The 25,138-nt window shown below is 52.7% G+C and overlaps 1 protein-coding gene across 5 annotated transcripts in view; it reads left to right on the plus strand.

Annotated features, from left to right (window-relative positions):
• Positions 1–25,138, plus strand: part of ACSL6 (acyl-CoA synthetase long chain family member 6) — a 59,109-nt gene that overhangs the window by 10,374 nt on the left and 23,597 nt on the right. The window contains exons 1-14 of one of the 5 annotated variants that reach the window (XM_066278430.1): positions 369–508; positions 7,506–7,726; positions 11,324–11,438; positions 12,070–12,134; positions 12,406–12,507; positions 13,014–13,113; positions 13,606–13,784; positions 14,768–14,800; positions 16,100–16,151; positions 19,369–19,442; positions 21,063–21,140; positions 22,516–22,650; positions 23,014–23,148; positions 24,217–24,312. In XM_066278430.1, the coding sequence (XP_066134527.1) occupies positions 7,532–7,726; positions 11,324–11,438; positions 12,070–12,134; positions 12,406–12,507; positions 13,014–13,113; positions 13,606–13,784; positions 14,768–14,800; positions 16,100–16,151; positions 19,369–19,442; positions 21,063–21,140; positions 22,516–22,650; positions 23,014–23,148; positions 24,217–24,312 (1,359 nt within the window). In that variant the 5' untranslated portion in view covers positions 369–508; positions 7,506–7,531. Of the gene's footprint in view, positions 1–368; positions 509–1,525; positions 1,582–7,505; positions 7,727–11,323; positions 11,439–12,069; positions 12,135–12,405; positions 12,508–13,013; positions 13,114–13,605; positions 13,785–14,767; positions 14,801–16,099; positions 16,152–19,368; positions 19,443–21,062; positions 21,141–21,197; positions 21,276–22,515; positions 22,651–23,013; positions 23,149–24,216; positions 24,313–25,138 lie in introns of those variants that run through there. The other 4 variants (XM_066278431.1, XM_066278428.1, XM_066278427.1 and 1 more) reach the window with 4 other exon arrangements.

Genomic DNA, 25,138 nt, shown 5'->3' on the forward strand with positions numbered 1-25,138 from the left:
TGCTTTTATAACCTAGCAATGGGGCCATACAATTCCTGGGATAGAACTGTGGGGCTCCACGGCTCTGGCACCTGTGTATGCTTTCAGCCAGGACGTTGGTGTGGCCACTGGATTTTCTGCCCCAGGAGCAGCCCTGAGAACCACTAAAGGAAGGTTTTATCTTATTTAAAGACATCTCTGAAGATGTCTAGAGAAAAGTAGGGAACCTGCCGGGAAGGTTGGGGAAGGGGCTTTTTGGGCCAACATGGGTGCTCAGGCATTTGCATTTTAAAGCTTCTTCCAGGTGGATTATGGGAGGCTTGGGCCTGGGGGCCCAGATAAGCTTGTGGGAATTTGCCAGTGAGGGCTGCTGGTGCAGGAAGCTCTCATCAGGCAGTGGGGTGAGCAGTAGAAACTGTATCAGCACCAGGGAAGTTGTTGCAAGGTCTGTGGGCTCTAGAGTTGCCAGGAAGGTTGTGCAAACAGCTCTCAAGAGGAAGCTCAGAGCAGTGGACCATGGTCTGAGATGGTGAGTTGGGTTTGGGTGGGCAACAGTGGTGGGTCCTGGAAGGCTTGGAAGCACTCGTGTGTAGAGCCTGGAGGGGGTGGGGTGAGCTGCGCCCTGGAACCTGGACTGGCCTTTTACTCTTTAGCCGTGGCCATCAAGTGCCTACTGTGTGCTGGCCATGGAAACAGGCGTGAAAATGGGCCATACCTGATCCCTGGCCCCCTCCCTCGCCCTGAGAAAACAGAACCTTGCAGGAGTGAGGGCCTGGGAGGCCCTGGGAGGCCCAGTCTGTCCACCAGAAGTGCTGAGAGAGTTTAGAGCTCAGTTTTGGTTTCCAACAGGGCCAGGTGTGGATTCCAGCTCCAGGATGGCCATTGCCTGGCAAGCTAGGAAGATGTCTCTCCGGGCAGGCATTACGGAGGGCTGCTGTACTGCCTGGGGTCTTGCAGAGGAAAAGCTAGTATCTTCCGCCTGCAGACCCTGACCCTTGGTCCGGAGAGTCCCCACACCTCAGAGCATCTCTAAGCAGATACTTTATCTGGGACCATGCCCAGTTTTCTTCTTCTCCCCAAGGAGACTCGTTGTGACCTTGTGGGGGTGGGGAGAGGAGGCAGCCCCTGGCAGGGGCTGGAGGCAGTTTCCTGGGCATGGTGCAGGCTTCCTTCAGCACCAGGGACCTGGCTTCCCGCCACCCCTACCACTCCTGCTGGTTGCGGGCCCCAGTGCATGGCTGAGGCCCTGGCCACTAGTAAGTATCACAGAAGGATGTGTAAAGAGACTTTGTCCTTAAGCAACCCATTTGGCAAACTGCTCTCCAGTACTGAAAGAGCTGGGGTGGTGTGCAAAGAGGTTTGAGCTGACGCTCCTGCAACCTGGCAGAGTAGGGGTTAAGGCTGGTTGCTTGGCTTTGAGCTGATCTGAGCCAGCAATGCCCAGTGTGCAGATGGGGGGGGGGGGCAGTGCAGGGAACGCCTTGAAGGGGCCAGCAGCTTCTCATAGAGCTGTTCTGTGCTCAGGTCCCTGCCAGACCTGCTCCCACAGCTGCCGGGGAGCCACTGCTAACACCTCCAACATCACCCAGCTTCTCAGAGCAGGTGACTGTTGCCATCAGCTGTCCCCAGGAGGGCAGACTTGGGGCAGGGCCTTCGCTACTTTTGTGCTTTGGCTGAGATGTGGTAAGCTCTCTTCCTGAGCCCCACGTGTTCTTTATAGGTGGAGGCTGGTACTAATGGGACCAGCTCAGCCGCCTCCCCAGTGCCAGGAGCCCTCTGGAAAGGTAGGGTGTGAATGCAAATACTTCTGCAGATTGTCATTGTGCCCTAATGTCTGGCAAAGAAACAAGAGGAGCCGCTTCAGCTAACTGCTCTCTACCAAGTGTTTTCCTTTCTACGTGCCTGGCACTGCACTATCTGTCCATGAGCTTATTTAAGATGAGGCACCAAGAGGTGACGTAACTTGTCCAAGGTCTTACAGCTCTCAAGAGTCTGAGTCAAGATTTGGACCCAGGTCAGTCCAGCACCAGAACTTCCCTTTGGGCCCTTTCTCTAGCTTGTTTGCCAGGGACCATGGGCCCTGGGAGAGGTTGTGATTTTTTTTTCTTGCTATTCACTGTGAGTTGAGCAGGTTATTTGATGATCTGGTGGCCTGCCTTGTGCTTCTCACCCTTTCTGAAGGCCTCAGAGGTTTGCAGAGACCCAGAACCCTGTCACAAGAACCCCCACCCCACTCTAGGCTGGCACACAGGGAAGCTGGGGTGAGGATCATGGAAGCCTCAGTGCCAGCAGGAAGAGTTTGGACTTTTGCCCTAAGGTAGCAGGGAGCCAGCCAGATGAGGTTTGTGAGCAGTGGCATGATATGGTCACATCTATGTGACAAGAAAGTAACTTTGATATCAGTGTGAGCATTGGTCAGAGACAGGAGACGTTTGAGGAGGCTGGTATGGGAGTCTCAACTGCACTCAGCTGTGGCTGCGCTGGGCCGGGGCTGTGGGCTGGGCAGGAGCAGTCAGGGTTGAGATATGTGTAGGAGATAGTGCTGATGGAGCCACTGACCTGGACTGTGAAGGTCTTGAGTGTTGGGCTTAGGCTTAGGCTACACCAGCAGAGGGTTCTTAAAGGCTACCCAGGGGCTCCAGGGCCATCTCCACAGGGACTATGCTCTGAGTGGGGCTTGGCCTCTGTCACTCTGCCAATTCGGAGCCACCATGCTTCCTGCCAGTGCCCCTTCTTCCCATTCCCACCCTCCCTGGGTTTGGGGGAATATGACTCACCACCCATCTTCCACATGCACTCACTTGGCCGAGGACACAGTGCAGGGGCGTCCCAGTGCCCCAGCCTGGCCGCCACTTGGAATTCTGGATTAATCTGTGTCAGAGATGAGGAAGCTAGTTCCTACCTACCTAGGGCTTTTTGCTCCTGCCAGGTGAATATTTACAAACACTCACAGCTGCTCACTTGGCAACATCAGCACCACTGAGTCCTTTGGGTACCATCCCACCCCCACCCTATGCCCCAGGCTGCTGCAACCAGGAGAGCCTCCTGGGCACGAAGGAGCAGCCATGGCTGGGACCCCAGGGACCACTGAGCCCCAACCCAGGTTGACAGAGAACATGGAGGTTGTAGGAAACCAAGGCCTTGTGAATAGTGAGATGAGAGCAGACTCCCAGGCCTAGGCTTTGCCCTTCCCCTTGCCAAGGCCTTGTTTGCTCAGGCTAGCTCTGAGGCTCATGTCCTTAGAGCAATGGTCCCCAACCTCTTTTGGACCACAGACCGGTTTAATGTCAGAAAATATTTTCACGGACCAGCCTTTAGGGTGAGACGGATAAATGTATCACGTAACCGAGACAAGTGTCAAGAGTGAGTCTTAGACGGATGTAACAGAGGGAATCTGGTCATTTTTAAAAAATAAAACATCATTCAGACTTAAATATAAATAAAACAGAAATAATGTAAGTTATTTATTCTTTCTCTGTGGACCGGTACCAAATGGCCCACGGACCAGTACTGATCCGCGGCCCGGGGGTTGGGATCACTGCCTTAGAGGACCTAAATTTCCAGTGGCTCTCAGGTCTGAAGGGAATCTCAGGGTTAATGCAAGCAGTCTGAGAAGGCTGGTGAGCCTGGAAGAATGACACCCTTTGGTCACTGCGCAGTCAAGGAGGGGAACAGGCCCAGCCTCAGGGCAGAGGAGCTACAGCTAAGCCTGAGAGCTCCTTAGTGGTGGACACCTAAGTAGGAGCCTGGGGAGGAGCTGGTGGCCAAGCCTGTTTCCACTTCCTTCCATCGTCCTGGGTGAGTGGGCTTCCTGGAGGAGGTCACTCAGCCATGAGAACAGGGTGGGTTCTTGATGTGAGGCTGGAGGGAGCCTACCCATAGAGTGTGCATGGCACAGAACAGTGACTGGTCCTGCTTACAGACTCTGGTGGCTCAGTGTAACCTGGGCCTGGGCTCTTCTGAGCAGCTCTGGAGATGGTTTTTTGTTGGTTCAGCATTATTATGAAGGAGAGCACTGGGTGTGGGAATGGAGAGTGCAGCATTGGCCCCGGTGGGGGGTGGTGTGACACAAGGCAGTGGTTTCGGAGGCTGTAATCTGGGGCTTAAGTCCTGGCTCCCTCACTCGCTGACTGTATCCATAAATGGCAGGTCATTTCTTCAGTGGAATCTCTGTGTTCTCTACCTTATAATGAGTGCAGGAAACTGTTTTGAGGATCCAACAGTGCAGTATGTAGGCAAGGGCTTCTCAGGCCGCAGGAATTCAGGAAGTTTAAATAAGTTCTATTCTTCCCTCTCCTGGGGACTGTAACACTTTGGTGTCTTCTGAAAGCTCAGCATATCTGGGAGGCCATCCTTAGACTTGTGGCGCTGACTCTTGTATAAGGTTTCATGGACTCAGGACTTTTTTCCAAATAGAATATTCAGTTTGCTAAGTATTCAATAATCTCAATTCCAGCCTTTGTAAATTTGCTTTCCTCTGCTTGGGACACCTTTTCCTCTTGATCCTTCTGTCTCTGCCAGAAGCCTGTCCCGATTCTCCCTACCTGAGTCTGGCACCTCCTCTGGCTCCCCATGGCTGATCATAGCCCCAGCCACACTGCACAGCACTGCCTGCTTCCTCATGTGTCTTCTCCATGAGACTGAGGGCAGGCCTACATCTGGCTTATCCCAGTGCCTAACCCTGAGCTAGATGAAAGTGGGACATCTAAGTAAATGCATGGGTGGGTGAGTGGATAGATGGGTGGATGCATGAGTGGGTGGGTGGGTGGATTGGTGAGTGGGTAGATGGATGGGTGGGTGGGAAGATGGGTGGATGGGTGGTGAGTGGGTGGAGGGGAAGGTGGACAGTGGGTAGATGAATGGTATTGACCATTCTGTGCTGTGCTCTGTGAAAGCCCCAACATGCCACAAATGCTCATGTTCTGTGACAGTATAGGGCCCGTGAGCAACTGCCAAGGACCAAGGACTGGTGATAGAGAAGTTCCAGGATTTTCTCCAAAACTTTTGGGATCATATAGCTGAACTTGTAGGAGTTTAGCAGAGACTTCTTGGGGCTTGGTTGTCCAGTCCATTGAGTAAGTTTCGCCCATTAGGGGAAAGGTCAGTCAGCTCAGAGCCCAGCCCAAGTGTTTGTGCATATCTGTATTGTCATTTATCTGATGGGCCTGACTGTGACTTGGTCTCTTCATCTGTGGATTAGGGAAATAAATGTCCCAAGGAAGCAGCTGTCCAACTGGCCAAAACCCTCCCCAGAGCGGTTTTTCTTGATGGTCCATAATAGGCTCTGCTTTGCTGATGAAGATCCTTAATTTGATCATATGCCAGGAGTGGTCACTCCTGTGAATGGCCTCAGCACTGACCCAGCCCAAAGAGGCTGCTAGTCAGACAAGATTTTTGGCTCAGGAATTCAGAGAGAATGTTCTGGCTGGCTACTGGGTAGTTGATGAGTGTTCGCAGGACTCAAACAGCCTGCTATACCATCTGCAGAGCATCAACTCCTATGGGGCCACACAAAGTGCCTGGGCCCAGCCACCTGCCCAGTGTTTGGACCAGCCTGGGCTGAGCAGCCACCTCGGTCTGACAGACGTCCCCTTAGCCATCGTATGCCTCTACCTGCACCCGATACAGGACAGGAACTTCACATGCCTGAGTGATCCTGTCCCCATTTTAAAGATGGGGAAGTGGAGGTCCAGAGAGTTGGAACATGCTCAATCTTGTGGAGCTTCTAAGTGAAGGAGAAGGGATAGGAACCAAGGAGCTTGACTCACTTTCTCTGCAATGACTGCATATCCCTGACTTCATCTCTGCTGAGATGATGTTACAGTTTAGCACAGATTCTGTTTATTGGCATTTCAGTAGATCCCTGCTCTCTCGGGGTTCAGCAATTGCTGTTTGGCTTATATTCTGTCGCTGCAGAGTGGCAGCTGTTGTGTTTCTTATTGTTTCCCGAGTAGGGAAACCACAGCCATGCTTCTAAAGGTCGATGGCCAGTGAGGAGGGTGCCTGTGGGTGGTGCATAGCAGCCTGCAGCCCCCCAGCCTCGCAGCTGGCAGAGCGGTAGGTGTTCTGCAATGTTTCTAGCCTCAGGTCCTACTGGTCAGTGACACCAAGGAGGTCCCGGTGGCGATAAAGACATTTAATACCGGGCTTGCTCTGGCTACCCTCCTCAGTTCTAGGCAAAGTGCAGCCCCCTGACCCCAGTTGCCCGTATGTCTGCCCTGCCAACACTGCTTCACTTAGCTAACAGCAGGATGTGGTAGCCCCCTGGACCTGCTCTCTTTAAACCAAGTCAGTTACCAGTGCTTCTCAAAGAAGTGCTTCTACTGCCCACCTCAGGGCATCCTCCATGTCCCCTGAACAGGCCCACTGTGGCCAGCTAGACTCCAGTAGTGAGTGTGGACCCTGACTTAAGATATATCTAATATCCCGAGAGCTGCTGGCGACCCCGGGAGTGCACAGGCACTTTGCTGAGCCCTTTCTCGCTGAGCTTCGGTTTCTTTCCCTTCCATCAGTTTAACACCTGCTCCTTTCTGCCACCTCCTTCCTCCTCTGGACGTGAGCTGATGGGATCCTGGGGAGGACAGCACAGATGTGGCTTCTGGTGCTTGTGGTTCAGAGCCACATGCATAGTGGTGAGCAGTCTGGGGCCAGTGGAGCAGTGTCCATCCCCACCCCAGCTGCTCACCGGACTCTGCTGTTCCTCAGAAAGTGGACACCAGTGTTACCTCTGGCCTTGGAAGATCTTTGGCTCCAACTTTTCTTTAAGGAGAGCCCATGGTGGCCAGGATGTGGGCCTGGGGAGACCCTGTTGTGTGTCACCCAAAGGACCCTTGGCAGATAGGCCCTTGCCCTCATATCATGAGGGCTAGAGGTATCTGTCTGGGCTGGTCTGTGGGCCAATGTTTCTAGCCTCAGGTCCTACTGGTCAGTGACACCAAGGAGGCCCCAGTGGCGATAAAGACATTTAATACCGGGCTTGCTCTGGCTACCCTCCTCAGTTCTAAGCAAAGTGCAGCCCCCTGACCCCTTGCCTTCTCTGTCTTCCTCAGGGTCAGGGCCTGGGCCTGGGAGCTTTGAGATGAAGTGGGAGGAGTCTGCACCCCCTTACCCCCACTCAGACTGGGCACTATGTCACGCATGCTCACAGCTGAGCCAAATGCTGTGACCATACAACATAGTCAGGGCACCGGGCCCTGGGGCTCAGCAGGCATTGACCCCAAAGCTGTCCTAGTCCCTGGAAGATATGGAAGCAGCTGTCAAGCATGACCTAGGGTCTGAGCAGAGGAAAACTGGCTAGATAGCTGACTGTCAGGTGTGCCTGCTTGGGGTTCTGGCCTGTCACCTTCCTGGCAGCCAGCTGCTAGGATACACCATGTGGTACCAGGGGACTGTCCAGGCCTGTCCTACAGTGTATGTGGCCAAGGTCATTGTGTCACTTGTGATCCAAGACAGGTGGGAGGCCACTCACTAGCCCTCCCATGCCTGCTGTCAGGTCTCCTCCCTCACCTGCCTCTTGTTTCCTGCAGAGTTCATCCTCTCACTTCTGGAGAAGATGCAGACGCAGGAGATTCTGAGGATGCTGCGGCTGCCCGAGCTGGGTGACTTGGGTCAGTTCTTCCGCAGTCTTTCGGCCACCACCCTCATGAGTATGGGGGCGCTGGCCGCCATCCTTGCCTACTGGTTTACTCACCGGCCAAAGGCCTTGCAACCACCGTGCAACCTCCTGATACAGTCAGAGGAAGTGGAGGTGAGCAGGGTTCGAGCAGTTGAGCTGTGGAAAATAATGGGCAGAGGACAGGCATCATGAAGGTAGAAGCCAAAATTGTGGCTTATTTGACCTGAGATAGCCCAGAGAATCTTGATTTCTCCTGGTCTCCAACTAGCAAGCTCCACTGGCCTTGGGCAGTCTCCTATGGGATGTTCCTTCAGCCTCTGCCAGATCTGAGCCCTGGGCAGAGCCTGACCTTGGCCTTGATCTGGATTTCTGCTTTGCTTGCTTCTTGGGTGTGGGCCTTGGCTCATTGGTGCCACAGGAGGAGGCCTAAGTAGGTTCTCAAGGGGCTGCCAGGTCAGTTCCCTTCTCTGTACCCAGCCTTGGTCTGCTGCCAGGACCCAGAGCCAAGCCCACCCCAGGCCCAGCCTGGGTAAGTGTGTTCTAAGCTTAGTCTATAAGGGCCAGTGATATTTATTTCTCTTTTAAGCTTATGGAATTTATTTTGCCTTTTAAAACATTGCCTTTTTCTGAACTTTAATTCTGTTCATTTTGAGTAGATAAGATATTCACACAGTTCAAGAGGAACAAAGGGACACAAACTGAGAGCTTCTACTGTCCTCTCCTCGTCCCTCAGTTCTCCTTTCCCGAGAACTGTGTTAACGATCGTCCATGAGCACATGTAGATATCGCCCCCCCCTTAATGATGTCATGCTGCATCCACTGTCTGGCACCTTGTTTTTAGCTTTTAATGGGGCATCTTGGTGAGCATAAGAATGGCAGAGTTTTGCCTGATAGGAGAGGGCTCAGGTCAAGATGGGGCTGGGTCCTTCAGGGCACTTTTCCAGCAGAAGGAATGGTGTGTGCAAAGGTACCAGTGTGTGAAGATGTACCTGAGCATTATCAGAATCATCAGAATTATCGGAAGTGGTGATTATTTGTGTGGGCTGCTGGGCAGTAGAGAGGGGCTGCTGAGGGGCTAGCAGAGTGCTGACGAGAATGGTCTATGGTGACCCTGGGTTTGAAGGCTGGCTGTGCCCTGTGGTCTTTGGCAGTTTCTTAATACTCTGAGCCTCAACAGTAAAGTGAGTAATAAAAAGAGTACTGTTCCTAAGGCTGTGCTGGGATTTGTGGAGATGAAACTGAGAAATCACTAAAAGTAGTTGATTTGGGTAAGTTTATAACGATAGCTCACCTGAAGAGGTCAACAAGGCTAGAGTCATATGAACTGGGCCGGTCCCTCAGGGGTGGGCACAGATTTATTTGGGGTCTTTGGTGGTAGGGATAGAGCCAGTTTGTGCTATAGAAGGGCGACTGAGGCAGGGCAGGCAAGAAGATGGACCTGGGCATCTGGGATGGAGGCAACAGTGATCTGGACAGGGTCTGGATGAGGAGTGGCTCTAGTTCAGTGACGGGGGGTGCAGAGATACCTTATGGGTCTGGCTGGGAGGACAGTCCACGGACACAGCCAAGGCCTCCCTTCCTGGGAAGACTGAGCCCGCCCTGGCCTCTCACCCAGGAGCAGAAAAAGACAGAGTGGCTGCAGTGGAGTGGGCAGAGGAGAGTAGGAAATGAGGAGGGGCCCTGATCACACAGGGCATGGGCATTTACCATGCACTGCAGAGTGGGGAACAATTCAGATCATGTCATTCAGCCCAGTTTAGAGCCCACACTGGTTCCCCAGGGCCCTCAACCCAAAGGCCAGACTCCTTGCCTTCGTCTGCAGCACACACAGGCCACTGGAACTGCTTCTGTGCTGTCATTTCTTGTTCTGTCACGTCCGTCACCCTGAGTGCTATCCAGGTCTGATGGTATATGTGCCCAGCTCCCATTATTCTTACATGGGGCTGGTGTTCAGGAAGTACTCGTTGGCAAAACAGAACTTTTTATTACAAAACAGTTGAAAGCCGTGGCCAGATAGCTCAGTTGGTTGGAGCCCTGTTTGGCAAACCGTGGCTCGCGAGCCACATGCGGCTCTTTGGCCCCTTGAGTGTGGCTCTTCAACAAAATACTATGTGTGGGCACTACCTTGGTAAGGAATGTACCTACCTATATAGTTTAAGTTTAAAAAATTTGGCTCTCAGAAGAAATTTCAATCGTTGTACTGTTGATATTTGGCTCTGCTGACTACTGAGTTTGCCGACCACTGGAGCATTGTCCCGGTGTGCAGAGGATGCCAGTCTGATCCCCGGTCAGGGCACAGGCAGAACCAGATGTTTTTTGTCTGTCTAGCTCTTTCTCCATTCCTCTCTCTCTTTTTACTTATTTATTTTATTTATTTATTTATTATTTTTTTTTTTTGTATTTTTCCGAAGCTGGAAACGGGGAGAGACAGTCAGACAGACTCCCGCATGCGCCCGACCGGGATCCACCCGGCATGCCCACCAGGGGGCGATGCTCTGCCCCTCTGGGGCGTCACTCTGTTGCGACCAGAGCCACTCCAGCGCCTGGGGCAGAGGCCGAGGAGCCATCCCCAGCGCCCAGGCCATCTTTGCTCCAATGGAGCCTCGCTGCGGGAGGGGAAGAGAGAGACAGAGAGGAAGGAGAGGGGGAGGGGTGGAGAAGCAGATGGGTGCTTCTTCTGTGTGCCCTGGCCGGGAATCGAACCTGGGACCCCTTGCACGCCAGGCCGATGCTCTACCACTGAGCCAACCGGCCAGGGCCTCCATTCCTCTCTCTTGAAAGACAATAAGTAAAATAAAATAAAAACAGGAGCCAACTGTGGTTTTGAGCTTGACTATCTGTTTTATGGCTCTCACAGACATTCCTTAGACCTGATGTTGTAAGAGAGGGCAGGCCATGGGTCAGCCCAATGCAACCCAGAGAGAAGAGGTGGAGCTATAGTTCTGCAGAGCCCTGGGTTTGGGGAGCCTGCAGAGGGAGGTGGGGGAAGAGGAGGAGACCCAGCTCCTCTCCCTAGTTCACAGCATGGAGGGGTTTGCCACCTTCCCACTCTGGATCCACACTGCTGAGGCCCCAGGAACTCACTGCCCTGTGCCTTCCACAGCCTTCTAGGCTTCTCTGTTCCTGGGAAGGTGCCCTCAGCTGGTCCTAAAACTAATCCACACTATTATGTGAATGCTATTTGGCACCCAAATGATTCTTAACCTGGGGGCATAACAGCAGCAGATGAAGGGATGAGGGGAACAACTTGGCAGGTTGATCATAAAGCCAGGGTAGCCTAACTCCAGCCAACACTCTCCACTCCATTGTATGAGTGAACCATAGGTGGTATGAACCGTCAGTGAAATTCTGGTCATTTTGTATATGCTGACCTGGTATGTGGGTGATTGTGTGTGTGTGTGTGTGTGTGTGTGTGTGAGAGAGAGAGAGAGAGAGAGAGAGAGAGAGAGAGAGAGAGGGACCAGTGCGCTTAAGCCTGTGTGCATGAACCAACTGTGTGTGTGGATGCATACATGTCAACTGTGTACAGGCCATATGTATGTGAACTTGTTTACAAGTTGTGTGTATAGTCCAGGTGTGCATAGGCCATGTGTGTGAGTGCACACAGAGCAAGTCCCAACTCCACTGGGGTGTGTATTCAAGCTAGGCACAGCCTGGTGCATGCTGGTGCCCTCTGCTGATGCCCCTGCCTGCCTCAGCCTGCTTCTCTGGCCTGTGTTTGGCTCTTAGGACAGTGGTGGGGCCCGGCGATCCGTGATTGGGGACGGCCCTCGGCTGCTCACCCACTACTATGATGATGCCAGGACCATGTATGAGGTGTTCCGTCGTGGGCTTAGCATCTCAGGTGAGAGGGACCATGGGTGTGGAGGGGCTGTGGCAGGGTTGAGCAGGTTCAAGCGTGGGGGTGAGCCAGCATGGTACAGGGGCATGGCAAGTAAGTGGTGCCTAGGTTCCCAGGAGAAGAGCCACTCTTGGTCCTCTGCCCACCCAATCAGAGAAGTAGCTGCATTATGTGGCCAAGGACTGACCTCGGTTTTGTTCCAGACCTAAGACTGACTGATCTTAAGCCATCTCTTAGCCCATACTCTATATTTTCCATTGGCCGTCCCTGGTGATCCTGGAACCTCCAGGTCACTGGCTGGCATGGTTCTGAACCCTGAGCCTCCAAGATATCGGGTGACCCAGGGTATGAGGCAAAGGGAGGTGGTTGCAGAGAAGCAAACTGCCAGCTCTGGCCAGTGGCCCAGGTCTCTGTGTTCTGTAGGGGCTGCATCATACAGCTCATGGTAGGAACCCGCATTGAGTCAGCCCCCGTTCCTGAACCTCCCTGATCACGGGGGAGATGTCATGCTGTGTACTCTAGGCTTTCTGAGACTTCAGCAGGTCAGACAGGCACAATATGGTCCATCCAGGTGTCTGCTGGCACCTCCACCACACCCTCCTCCCCTGCACAAGGTCCGCTTATCTCTCTGCAGGCAATGGACCGTGTCTGGGCTTCCGGAAGTCCAAGAAGCCTTATCAGTGGCTGTCCTACCAGGAGGTGAGTGACAGAGGACAGGCTCCACTGTCTTCCCTTGCAGACTGGGCACTTAGGGGGCTTGTGGACACCCTGCTGGGTCTCAGAGGGTTGTACTCCCCCCACCCCGCCTGTCTGCCAAACTTCTGGAAGCAGCCTCACAGGGCTGCCAGACACCTTGGTGGGAGTCTTAGCGGTTTCTCAGACCTGTAGAAGCCTTGGATCCCTCCTGGGGGTTGCCCTCCCCTGCTGAAGACTCTTTATGTGCCCATCACTTCCCCACACCTGTGTGCAGGTGGCCGACAAGGCAGAATTTCTCGGGTCCGGACTTCTCCAGTACAATTGTCAAGCATGCACAGATCAGTTTATTGGTGTTTTTGCACAAAATCGACCAGAGGTGAGCATCTACCTTGACTGGTTTCAGAAGTATTGGTGGAGTAGGGGATTGGGTACCATAGAACAACCCTGCTTCCACTTGTTGTGAGGCCTGGGACGAGAGAAAAAATGGGGATGCTTGGTCCAAGCCACACCCTCCTGCTCCCTTGGCTTTGCCCCTAACCAGGACATCCCAGCCAAGCTCTATCCACACCCTACCCAGCCCAATACACAGCCACTCCCTGAGCCGGAGGAAGGAAGGACCTGGGAGGAAAGCCCATGACAGCCCTAGAAGTTGGCATGGGGCTGTTTGGAATTCCAGATTTCCCTAGGGCAAGCATGGTCTCGAAGGCTGTGCATGAGCAGGAACAGCCATTGTCTAAAGGATTCATTGCCACATGCAGAGGGCCAGAACAGAGGCCTCTCATTATAGGATCTAGAGCAAGGACCCGGGTTGCCTGGCTTCAGGGCAGTACAGCCCTCCTCTCTGCTCTGTGTTCTCCACCCCTGCCCCGCGTGTCTCCACAGTGGATCATCGCGGAGCTTGCCTGCTACACGTACTCTATGGTGGTGGTCCCACTCTATGACACCCTGGGCCCTGGGGCTATCCGTTACATCATCAACACAGGTGAGCCCACCACTACCCCTCCCTGCCACTGGCAGCCAGCTCCAGCCCCAGCCTCTCAGGCTACGCCATTTGTCTAACACTAATCAGAAGCACTTTGCTTCTGCTCTCAGAAAACACAAGGGGGCGTCCATCTGGCCCCTAAGTGGCTTCCTGAGACCACAGGGCCTGGCTGCCAAGAAGGAGCCTCTGCACCAGCCCCCATGTGGGCTGCTCATCCTCTGTGGGTGACTACAGCTTGGGCCAGATGCTGCCAGTGCTAAATATCTCAAGCTGACCTGAGGTGATAGGGGCTGAGCCTGCAGCAAAGGGGGCTTGGAAACTGCTCCAGGAGACAACCTAGCCATCCACCCCAGCTCCATCCAGCCTCCAAGCCCTTTCCTCTGTCTTACCTGTTTACTTACACACCAGCTGTGGCACATGCAGCCCATGGTTCCGCTGCCTAGCATGTGCTTCACACAGTCACAGCCTGCCTGTCCTTGGTGGTCCCTGCAGCGGACATTAGCACCGTGATTGTGGACACCCCTCAAAAGGCCCAGCTTCTGCTGATGCATGTGGAGAGGAAGGAGACCCCAGGACTCAAGCTGATTGTCCTCATGGAGCCGTTCGAGGAAGCTCTGAAAGACAGAGGAAAAGAGTGTGGGGTGCTCGTTAAGTCCCTGCAAGCTGTGGAGGTGAGTGGCTGCTGCTGTCTGGGCTGTCTGCTGGCCACTGCTGGTTAGCCACCAAGCCAGAGATGCCAATTATCTGCCCCACTTATGCCCTCAGTGCATGCCATGGGCTGTCAGGCCGTGTGAGGGCTGAGACACAGCAGGCTTTACTGGGCTGGTGGGGGTGGGGGGTTAGGGCCCACAGGCATCCACCAGATGAGAGGCTCAGTTGGCTCCATAGTTAATGACATAGCCACCAACAGGTGAGTGGTGGTACCAGCCTGCCCCAGAGCTGCTCACACAGCCTCCTCATTTCCAGCTAGCTGTCAGTCTGTCTGAGCCCAAGAACTGTAGACATGAAGTCTACGAGTCACAGAGAGGTTCTTGCAAGTGTGTGCCAGACCCCCAGCAGCCAGCAGAACTGACTTTTCTGTATATGGCCTCCCCAAAGTTGTCAGCTGGTAACCTGCTGGAGTAACACAGTATATCCTGGCCTCCGGGGCTTCAGGCCCTGCTCAGTAGCAGCTGACCCCAATTCTGCCCTCTGGGAACTAGGTCCCTCCTGCCTTCCTGTATGCTCTAACTGTACCTGTAATGCTTGTACATGTGCACATCTCCACAGCTTTAGGAGCCACATCTGTGCCGGCAACCCCCATATGCCCCTTCAGCACTGACCAATCTGGAAGCCCAGGCCACTCTGCCCTGAGCATGTGTCCAGATGTGCCATGGGCACCTCAGGCCGCCTCCTCCACTGGGCATGTGCATGGTGCCAAGCCTCTCCCTTGGGCCTCAGGCCCCATCAGTCAGGTGGAGGGTGGCCTAGGCCTGGATGTGTATCTGAGGAGAGACCACTGAGGTGGTGGATCCACATGCACCACATCTGGTCAGAGAAGCTCTGGGCTTGGCATAGGAGCAAGGCATACAGTGCAGAGTTTATTTTGATTTATTATTAGTTTTTGATTTTTGAGAACTTTTGAACACTTAAAGTCAGTGCTTTCCTCTTCCAGGACTGTGGCCAGCAGAATCATCATGTTCCTGTGGTAAGCTCTTCTTCCAACAGGTCTCTGTTGAGCAGGATAGTGTGCAGGGCAGTCCTCACAGGGCCCTCACTGTGCACGGGGCTCAGGAGAGAGTCCAGAGCAGCAGCCCTGGGGTGATAAGCAACTCCTTTGAGCAAGTCAGGAAATGCCCACGTGGGTGCCCAGGACTTCAGTGGGTGAGGGTGCAGAGAGGGACCTGGAACAGGAATCAGATGTTGGGGGTGGGGAGGCGAGGGGTAACGAATCCTGGCCACCCTTGGTTCTCCACGAGCTTTCTTTGGGAAAGCTTCCTTTTCCCTTTGACTGCAGTGAACTCCCCAGGGGGTGGGTTGGACGGAACGGCAACAAAGCCAGTAGTGGACTACATGCCTCATGGCTTTGTGGCATCCGCTGTCTTTGTTCATCTTTTCTGTCTGTCATCCCCAGTGATATTGCCTAGGGTCAAGTCACCGGTGAGGCTCACTGCTCCCTGGGAGGGGGCATTCAGGGGTTTTCAGCTTCCTAACAAAACCTCTTGCTTCCAGTCCTCCCTCCAACTTAGCCCTCCCACTTGTCTCACCATCCCATGAGCTTCTCATACACAGGCCTGAGCAGGTCACAAACCTGTTTCCCAGGTTCCTGCCAGGGTAGCCCCTGGTGTATGCCCTGGCCTTAGAAACTGTTCTCCAAATCTGCAGCATGCCCTGGCCCCTCGTGCCTCTGCCTGTGCAGGCCTAGTTTACCCTCACTTCACCTAGAGAGATCTTGCTTGTCCTTTGAACTCAGCTCATATCACCTCCTCTGGGAAGCCATCCCTTATGTGCAAGCAGTCATGGTGGGCTCTTCCCGGTGACTCCAGGACTCTGTGCCCAGTGTCAGGGCAAGGACCTGATGCAGAACAGTCTTGGTGGCACAGTAGGCAGCTCAGTTCCCTGAGCTATATGTTCCATTCCCAAGCTTGACCGCAGCCATTGCGGAAAAAGTGGGAAGGAAGGAGGGAACTGGGTCACACCCACTCGAAAGGTCAGATCGTTGGTCGAGGCCCAGATTGTGGCCACTGCAGCCCATCCCACCTAGAGTTCAGCTCAGACTGAAGGCGGGGGAGGCCGCAGGAGCCGTGTCAGGTTGGTGGGACAGGTCGATGACATACCCCTATTAGGCTTCCTCAGCTGTCCCCTTCCCCGGGGACTTGCCTGCCCACCTTTCTGACTGCAGCACAGGGCACACACGTGTGCCAACACGTAAAGCACACGCATGGAGGGTATGCACAGAGGGGCCGCATCGGGCCTCTTTAACACACCCCTCTTCTCACCTCTGCAGCCCCCGAAGCCCAGTGACCTCTCCATTGTGTGTTTCACAAGTGGCACAACAGGTAAGTAGAGGCATCCAGGTCACTAGCCAGGGCCACCCGTACCCTCCCCTGACAGCCTTGTCAGGGTGACTTCAGGGGTCTTTGGTGCCCTGTGGGGTGGGTTGAGCCTTTTCTGGTGTCTAGCTCCAGATGTTGGGTCCCTCCTGCTACTCCTGGTGCCCAGCAAAGGGCAGCCTGGTTTCAGAAGTATTGGTGGAATACGGGATTGGGTACCATAGAATGGCCAAACAGTGGCTGGGTGTGGACGGATAGGTGTGAACGGGGTGGTCCTGGGTGGGGCTTGCCACTTCCTGGGGCTGGAGCCAGAGGAGGGCAGCTGGGCTGTGCCATTCCTCTGAGAAGCAGCTCTCACCCCTTAGCTTCCTGCCTCTGCCTGGCCTTTGTGTCAGGGACAGCGGAAGGCATGTGAGATATGGTATCTGAGAGCTACTTTCCAAGGGGCTAAAGCCAGTGACTTAACCCTTCTGCCACCACTGTCCCTGATTTCTCATCTGTGATGAGGAGGGTTAAAGGTGCCAAGCAGAGGACGGGAAAGTGTAAGAAGGGGCAGTACAGGTGCTCTGCAGGCTGGAGCTGGGTTCCATGCCATGGCTGTCAGGAGCAGGACAAGCAGAAGTCATGCACTGCGTGCCTGGTGCTGACAGTGGGGCACACGTATCAGCATTGTGGTTAACAGCCAGGAAAGGGTTCCTGAGGGAGGCAGAACTCTCCCGAGGACCATGGGCACAGGCACAGCACTTTACAGTCTGCCACTGTGGCCTCAGCATGGCCTGTGAGGTGAGCAGGTGTGGGGGCTGTCCCAGTGGACAGCACCAGCAAATGTGCCCTGCTCTGCCAGCTTCCAGCCTAGTGCTTTCCATTGCTGCCTCTCCGTCTCATCTGATGACCTGAGAAGTCACGTGCCCTGCCCTGAATGCGCAAAAACTTTCCAGCCACCTTTCTTCAAACTGAAGACTGGCCTGCCTTGATGGTGGCTCTTGTTGGGCAATGACCTGGGGCTCCCCGTGCCTTCTGCAGACACAGCCTCTAAGGCGCCTGGCAAATCCTTAATCAGCCCTACCGTGAGGACTGTCCCTGTGGGTGGATTGTGAGCAGCATGGCTTTATTGAATGGAGATGGATTGTAGCCATTAACTCAAGTGGGTTTGAGAATTTCCAACACACTGGAAAACCCTGCCAGAGAAAAAAGGGTTCAGCCCTCACCCTCCAAGACCTGACAACCCAGAATTCAGAGATGCCTTTCGGGTTTGCATTGCTTTGTATGAGTTTCACAATGTGAAATTTTGGTGACATGTCCCTTTGCCCTGGGTTGGGGAGCAGGTCACTACTGTGGCCTTTAGCTTGGACCCTTGCTATCCAAGAGTGCCCTCAGGCTTTTAACAGGTCATTTGGTTACAGATGCTGCCCCCATATCTGGAAAAGAACCTGTGATGCATCAATGCCATTGCTAGTTGGAGAGGGCTGGCCTCATGTCCAGGGCTTTTCCAGACTGGAATCACCATTGCAAGCTGGGCTGTCTTGCCCGGGCTCCACATCTGCAATGTGGGGTGGGGTGGGATGTGGGAGTGGGATAGATGTGCTTGAAAACAGATGGTGATTATAGCCAAGCCTCACTCCAGAGGTATGGCTGGTGTCTGGGCAGTGAGCAGGCTTCTTGCTTGATGTCACCCCGCCTGGCCGCACACTTGGATTTCCTTGGTGTTAGTCTGAGCCTGTACTGTGCCCCTGGTCATCATCTTCCTGTCAAGCACATGAGCCACACGTGTCCTCGGCTTCATGGCCCCGGATATAGCTTCCCTTCTGCGCCATGTGTCCCAGCTCCCAGCTTCATCAAGAGCTATGTTGTTCTTTCAGTGGGGAAAGGTGGAAAATATGATCTGAACCTGATATGTGGCTCATGACACCGGTGGTGGAATCATTCTGGGGAAATTTTCTTCTCAGCCACAGTGGGACTTAATTCAGAATTATAAGTGTTGGCCCAAAGTATGAATCAGTCCAAGTCACTGCGACTTCTCCCCTCCCAACTGGGCTGACTGCAGGCTTGGTGGGGAAGGCGTGGTCCATCGTCCTCTCTTCCTTTCTGGCCTTTCTCCTCCTCCCGCTTTACCCCCCCCCACTCGTGAAGGTTCCCACCCTCAGTGGGGAGGGAGAAGAAGCAAATGGGAACAGGAAGCCAGGAGAGGGTTTGGGGCAGATATTTCAAACTCTCCATTTCATGGGCTCTTGCTGATTCAGTGTAACACCCTCAAGCTCTCCTCAGCCCTTTGGTGACCACTTTCTGGGTAAGGGTTGAAAAGTTACATATTGGTTTACTTGATACTTCGAGGGGAATTCTGCACATGGCCTGGCCCCTCTCTTTTGGAGTTTTACAGCTATTGTGTCTGCTGACTCAGTGGAAACTTCTAATTTAACATCTTTTATGCCTGGATTAGAGCATATTAGAGTATTTTGTGCCTTGAGGCTTAGAGCATATAGAAGCCCTTTGAGGTGGGTATCACTGACCCTATTTTCAAGGTAAGGAAAGTGAGGAGGAACGCTGGCCAGCAGTGAGAGGCAAGGCCAGGACTTGAGTCCAGTCAGACCTAACCAGCAGCACCTCAGCCTTGTGTCCCCATCTCTGCCCAACCCACTGTCCTCTAAGTCATCCTAGCAGTCCCAGGCTTCCTCACAAGCAGTAGTGAAAGGTCATGTCATGACAGAGCAAAACCATCCAGGTCCCATCCCTGCCTATGAGCAGGTGGGAGGGGCCGCACCAGCACTCTGGACTGCAGGCCTGTCCTGGGCTTGGGTGTTTCCATGCTGGAGGCAACGGGGAAGTCTGCTAGACGCACTGGCTGCTGGTTTCTGGAGAGGAGATCTGCTCCTGCTCACAGAGCAGCACAGGGACTGGGTGTGTGTGGGGAGACCGGGCCAAGGACCTGTGCTCCCTGAGGGAGGCAGGAGAGGGTGAGGCTCAGAGTACAGCCAGTCCCTTGAGGCACGCCCCCTGTGCATGTGTGTCAACTGTCTTCTGGTCCTAAGCTGCTAGAAGCCTCCTGGGGGCTTCAAGTGTCTACAAGACAAAGGTCCCTGAAGCAGCAGTCATATGCCTAAGACTCTGAAGGTGGCTGTGGACGAAGGCCGGAGGCAGTGCACAGCGCTAGTGTCTGGTGCCATCCTAAGGAGTGGACCCTTGAGCTTGCAACTACATAATTTGCCTTCTTGCTTTCTCTTTTCAGGGAGCCCAAAAGGTGCAATGCTAACCCATGGGAACGTGGTGGCTGATTTCTCAGGCTTTCTGAAAGTGACAGAGGTGAATAAAGTAGACTCACTAATGCAGGTGCCTCTTGAGGATATCCTCAAACCTCAGAGGGTTTTTTGCCCTTCCGCTATAACCTGGGCTACCCTTCACAGGCAGGAGTCTGTTCTTATTAAAGCAACCCTCACTCCTGCAGATGCCTTAAATCCCAAACACTGAAACGACCTACACCTGACAAATATTTCGGTGATTTCTAAGAGTGCTAAGATCCCAGAAGGAAAAAAAATCTGTAAATCTGTTTTTGCATTTTGAACTTCAAAAACACCTGTGGTTTTGTTTGTACCTTTATTTAGAAAGTAATCTTTAATAAGTTGATTTTCAAGTAGGTCAGGGTTTAATTCAGTCGTTTTGTATTTAAGGACTACTAGAGTCTGAGAAACAACAGCAATTGCTAATTTATAAGGTTGTACTTAAAAAGGTAAATCTAAAATTAAAAAAGGTTGACCTGATGAAAAGCATGTTAGCATTTTATATCTGGCTAAGAAAGGAGGACCTTTTTCCACACATGGTGAGTATCCGGATGTCCTATGGTCTTATTAAAGAGCAAGGAAGGTACCTTTTTATGTAACTTAGGCTCTTTCCTACTGTGGAGAAAATCACGACACACGTCCCCAGCACGTGGCATTATGGAGCATATCACCCAAACAGGCCCATATTTTGGTAGAGCCCTGGTCAGGAGCCCTGAGCCAGGTTCCCAGTCTTGTCCAAACTTGTCCAAAAGTCAGCCCAGGAGAATGCCAGTGTCTACAGAGGGCAGAGCAGGGCATCCAGCAAAGGAGAGCTCCTGAAGGTACGGCCCGTCCTTGGGCTCAGGCCTTGTGCAGGCCCCCTGGCCCAGCCCCATCTCTGAGGTTAGTCTATCTGTGACATCTGGGCTGGAGGACACAGCAGGGCTCCCTCTCAGCCTTCCCCTTTAAGGTCCCATTTCCAGGCCATGGCGTGGGAGGCCTGACTCAGCCCTCTGTTTGGGGCTTGGCCTGCCCCCTCCTTTGTCCAAGGAGGTTGGTATAGAGCTAGGGTTTTCTGGGCCCCTTTCTCTGGAAGGACTAGAAAGTGCTGACAAGCTGAGACCTCTGAATTGCTGTGCAGGTGGCCCAGGGAGACTGGTGCAATGGGGCCTGGGGCAGCTCCTGCAGCTGGGGGAGAGAGGGAGAGCCCCTTCCTGTGGTACCGGCCAGAATGAGCACGAGTGAGGTGCAGGCCCTCCCCCAGAGGAGACTTCCCTGCGGAGCGGGGCTCTGCGGTTTATGTGTGCTTCATGTGGCTCTTTGCTTCTGCAGATAACCTAGACCCACTGGCGCTGCGACCTAACCCTCCGCTTCCTCGCTACCGTCTCTCTCTCTCTCCTTCACCTTCTCTCTCTCTCTCTCTCTCTCTCTCTTTCTCTCACTCCTCTCTCCCTCTCTTTCCTTTGATTCTCTCTCCCTCTCCTCTTTCACTCTCATTTTTTTCTCTCTCATCTCATCTCTTTCTCTGTGCGCCCACTTCTTCATCCCCTCCCCATCTTCCTGTTTGCCCCTTCAGGACCATTTTCTCTTTGTTGTTTTATGCCTCTCTCGTTGTCTTCCTGTCAGTGTTTCTCTCCTTTCTGTCTCCCATGCCCGTCACCTGCAGAAAGTGATCTTTCCGAGACAGGACGATGTGCTCATCTCCTTCCTGCCTTTGGCTCACATGTTTGAGAGAGTGATCCAGGTAAGACGCCCACCTGACTGACCGGGCCTTGCCTGGGCTCCTTCTCTTTTCTTGCAGAGTCAGTGGGCTCCCACTTGTGCGGATGTGCACATTTCCTATTTGCCTTTAGCTCATATGTTTGAGCGAATGGTGCAGGTAAGGCCCTGGCTTCAGGGAGGCACAGCCCAGAACCCAGAACCCTAGCAAAGTGTCACTTGTCACCAGTGCCAGGAAGTAGAACTAAACTGCCCTGTCCTCAGAAGGTACTACAGGGGTCAGAGGACCTGGGCCACCCCACCTGTCCCTCCTGGGAGCATTGCTTCAGGGATGACCCCAGGCCTGCCCTGTCTTCTCTATGGACATGCCTGGGCTGAGAGAGGCCCCAGCTGATGGCATCAGCTCAGGGAGCACCACAGCTTGAAGAAGTGCTTTATCATTCAAGCTCTGTGCAGTATGGCCCCGTTTATGGCCAAAACACTTATATTCTCACAAACTCCTAGAAAAGAAAACAAGACAGTGAAGTTGAGCAGTCAAACTGTCATGACCCTCAGGCTGTAGATGCGACCAGTGTTATGAATGGCCCTGAGACAGGCCTTGTGGGGAGTAGGGGATGGAGGTGAGGTCCATATGGTGTTACGGGAACATTCTCTACCTGTGTCACTCAAGGGACCAGCCTGTGAATAACTGTCTTCTAAGCCTGTCCCATCTTGCCTTAGGGGAGCTATGGCATACTAAGGCATGCTCTCCAGACCTAGATTAGAATGCCAGCAACACTGTGAACTAGTTTTGTAACCAGGCAGGTCCCTGTACCTCTCTGAGCTTTGCATCCCTCATCTATAGAATGGACATATAAAATACTGTCTCCCTTATAGGGTTGCTGTGAGCATTAAATCAAGCATGCATTAGGCCCCTGACTACTCCTAGTCCCATTATCAACCAGCAGGCTGTCCCTTGGCTTCGTATCAAACATTAGCAGTGTGTCCACAGGCACTGCACCCCCTTCCAGCGTTGCTGAGGTGCCCCTGGACCTGGAGCAGACCCGTTCCCAGCGTGTGGTACAGCTCAGAGACCTGAGTCTCCAGGGAAGCTCCTGTCCAGGGTTTGGTAGTGAGCAAGAGAGGCAGGCACAATGGGACTGCTGCTCTGTGGCATCTCCAGAGGCTCTGATTCCACTCCATCTCCTACTTCTCCCCATGCCTGAGTGGGATTTAGTGTGAAAGTGGTGAGCACGGGAGGGAGGGTGGCACCTCAGATGGTATTCAGTGTCTCGTGGCAGCAGCCAGAGCTGGGGTGGGTGTCATGGGCGCCCTCCTTGTAGGGCAGAACTGTGGAGAGCTCTACTACAGCCAGGAGGGACCTCCCTGAGGGGCTCCTCCCTTCCTGTCCTCCCCTCCAGTCTGTTGTCTACTGCCACGGAGGGCGTGTTGGCTTCTTCCAGGGAGACATCCGTCTCCTCTCGGATGACATGAAGGCTCTACACCCCACCATCTTCCCTGTGGTCCCGCGACTGCTGAACCGGATGTATGACAAGGTGAGTCCCGCAGAAAGTCTCTGGCCAGGCTGAGGGCTAGCTATAAGTATGTATGGGCAGGTCTGGAGCCCCAGGCAGGCTTTCCATGCCTCTGCCCCCGGGTCGTGGAAATGGCCTCTTATATTCTCTCTCACCACTTTCTTCCTATTTTCCAAAACCCTTGCGGGGGAGATATTTTTCAGGAATTTCTAGCCCACAGTATGCTCAGATTGGGCAACTGGCTGGATGTCACACATTCATTGACCTGCAGGGGCAAAATGTAGTGTGGCTTCTCTGTCGGCCAGTCTGGGTCTTCTTTTGGGGGAGTATGTGTAGAGGTGGGACATGCATGCCCAACAGCTATTTCCAACTTCTGCTCCTCAGATCTTCAGCCAGGCAGACACCCCATTAAAGCGCTGGCTGCTGGAGTTTGCAGCAAGGCGTAAACAGGCTGAGGTCCGGAGTGGAATCATCAGAAATGATAGTATCTGGGATGAGCTATTCTTTAATAAGATTCAGGTAAGATAATGAACAAGTGATTATGGAGTGCCACTCAAGTGTCCAGCAGATGGCCTTACAGAAGAAGTAGAGGAGTTCATCCCAGTGGCCTATAATCTTATAAAATAATAACTCATTTAGTCATGAAATCATAGCTTAAGCTACCATTGAAATCTTAAAGGCCTCATTTTTGTTATTTGAAGATGTATTATATTTGCCAAGAGGCAACCAGCAAGAGAGACTCCTGGAAAGTAGGTCCCTTGACTTCCATAGTCATTGGGGCAACTTTGCCTGTGTGGTCAGGTCCACCAAGGAGCCACTAGGGCCTGAGGTTCTCTTGGCCCTTTTTTGTGGCCCTGGCCATGGTGGCTTCAATCAGCATTAGGTTCTAGACAGGTGGCCAAGAATCTTCCTTTGCCTTCCTGTGTCCTGTCCCTTCAGCCTCTCCCAAACCAGGCTGATCATGAATGATTCATTTCTGGATCCTCACTAAAGTCTGCAAGTTCTGCATTGCCCAAGGAATTTGTAGTTAATTCGTAGTATTACTCATTTTTTCTTACAATATTTTTAGCTATGAAATTAATATTTAAACTCTCTTGGCTCACCTTACAGAAATGATATATTTAAAGAATTCTTTGTTCTCTGCAATGCATAGTAAATAGAGTGGATTGTGGTATTGATTTATAAATGAGAAAAGGTGAGGCCATTAAAGTGGAAGTGGGAGGGAATTGCCCTAAGTAATTGCTTTTGAATGCTTGCAAATGATGGGAGAGTGAGGGAACAGCTGTGTATTTGAAGGAAAGTAGAACTGAATTATAGAATGCCACATAGATTAATGGCAGTTATCTGAAAAGCATAAAAGAATTGGCCATATTGTGGGTTGAGTTCCACAGCTGACTAGGTTGGTTCATTTTGAAGAAGAAGGGACTTCCTCCCCTCATGTTGTGCAGCCTCAGGCCTTCTCTTGATCCCTACCCTACGGTCCAGGTAGGGCACAAATGTTGAATGTTGACCTTGGTTGAGGCCCAGATGGGCTAGACACCACCACCAGCAGCACAGACTTGAGCAGGTTCTTCTCTGTCCCCACAGGCAAGCCTTGGTGGCTGTGTACGGATGATTGTGACTGGAGCGGCCCCTGCATCACCAGCGGTGCTAGGGTTCCTCCGGGCGGCACTGGGATGCCAGGTATTTATTACCTGTGTGTGGCCTCCTTGAAGGGCAATGAGATATGTGTTAGGACAGTGCCAGAAACCCGTGATATCCTGTACTGTGTACAGAAAGATCCCAGGGACAAGATTTTAATGGGATCAAAGCTCAGTTTCTGTGAGGATGAATAAATCCCGGTGCCAGTGAAAGCCAGGATGACCTTTCGATATCCTGAAAAGCCAGGTGGATCCCTTCTGGGAAAAGCAGTCTGAGAAACTCTGAGATACAGTTTCTGTGTGCCGGAGAGCCTGCCCCATACCTGTACCAGCATCCCTGCCTTCGTCAGCCTGTAGAACGTCACCCAGCCCAGAAAAGGAGTCCAGGGAGGGGATGAAGAAAGTCCATTTGTGTTTTGTCATTTGATTCAATAGGTTTTGTCATCTCTAAAATCTCCATTCCTTCATTTACCTACTCAATTAATATTTATTAAGTTTCTACATAAGCAGAGTATAGTAACATGGCTGTGAATGATGGGTATTAGGTAAAGTAGGCTCATCTATATCATCTATATGCATGCTTAAAACTATACTTTCAAAGCCACTGGCCCCTTTTTCTACCCCAGCAGGCTTGACCACCTCTAAGGCAGACTCTCGTGAAGCTCTGGAGGGCAATATCTTAGAGAGGCAAAATAAACCATGCCATTTATTTTAAAGTATTTGTCTTTAATACATAGTATCCAAGTGAAAAATAGAGCCAGTAATTGAAAATAGGTCAAAAATCTTTACACCAAACCATGTAACCTTATCTACTAAGTGTGGTAAAAGTAGCAGTTCTCCCAAGCAAAGTCGCCACACCTGTTATCTGT

The sequence above is a fragment of the Saccopteryx bilineata genome, chromosome 4 (genome assembly GCF_036850765.1).
Source record: "Saccopteryx bilineata isolate mSacBil1 chromosome 4, mSacBil1_pri_phased_curated, whole genome shotgun sequence".
NCBI lineage: Eukaryota > Metazoa > Chordata > Mammalia > Chiroptera > Emballonuridae > Saccopteryx > Saccopteryx bilineata.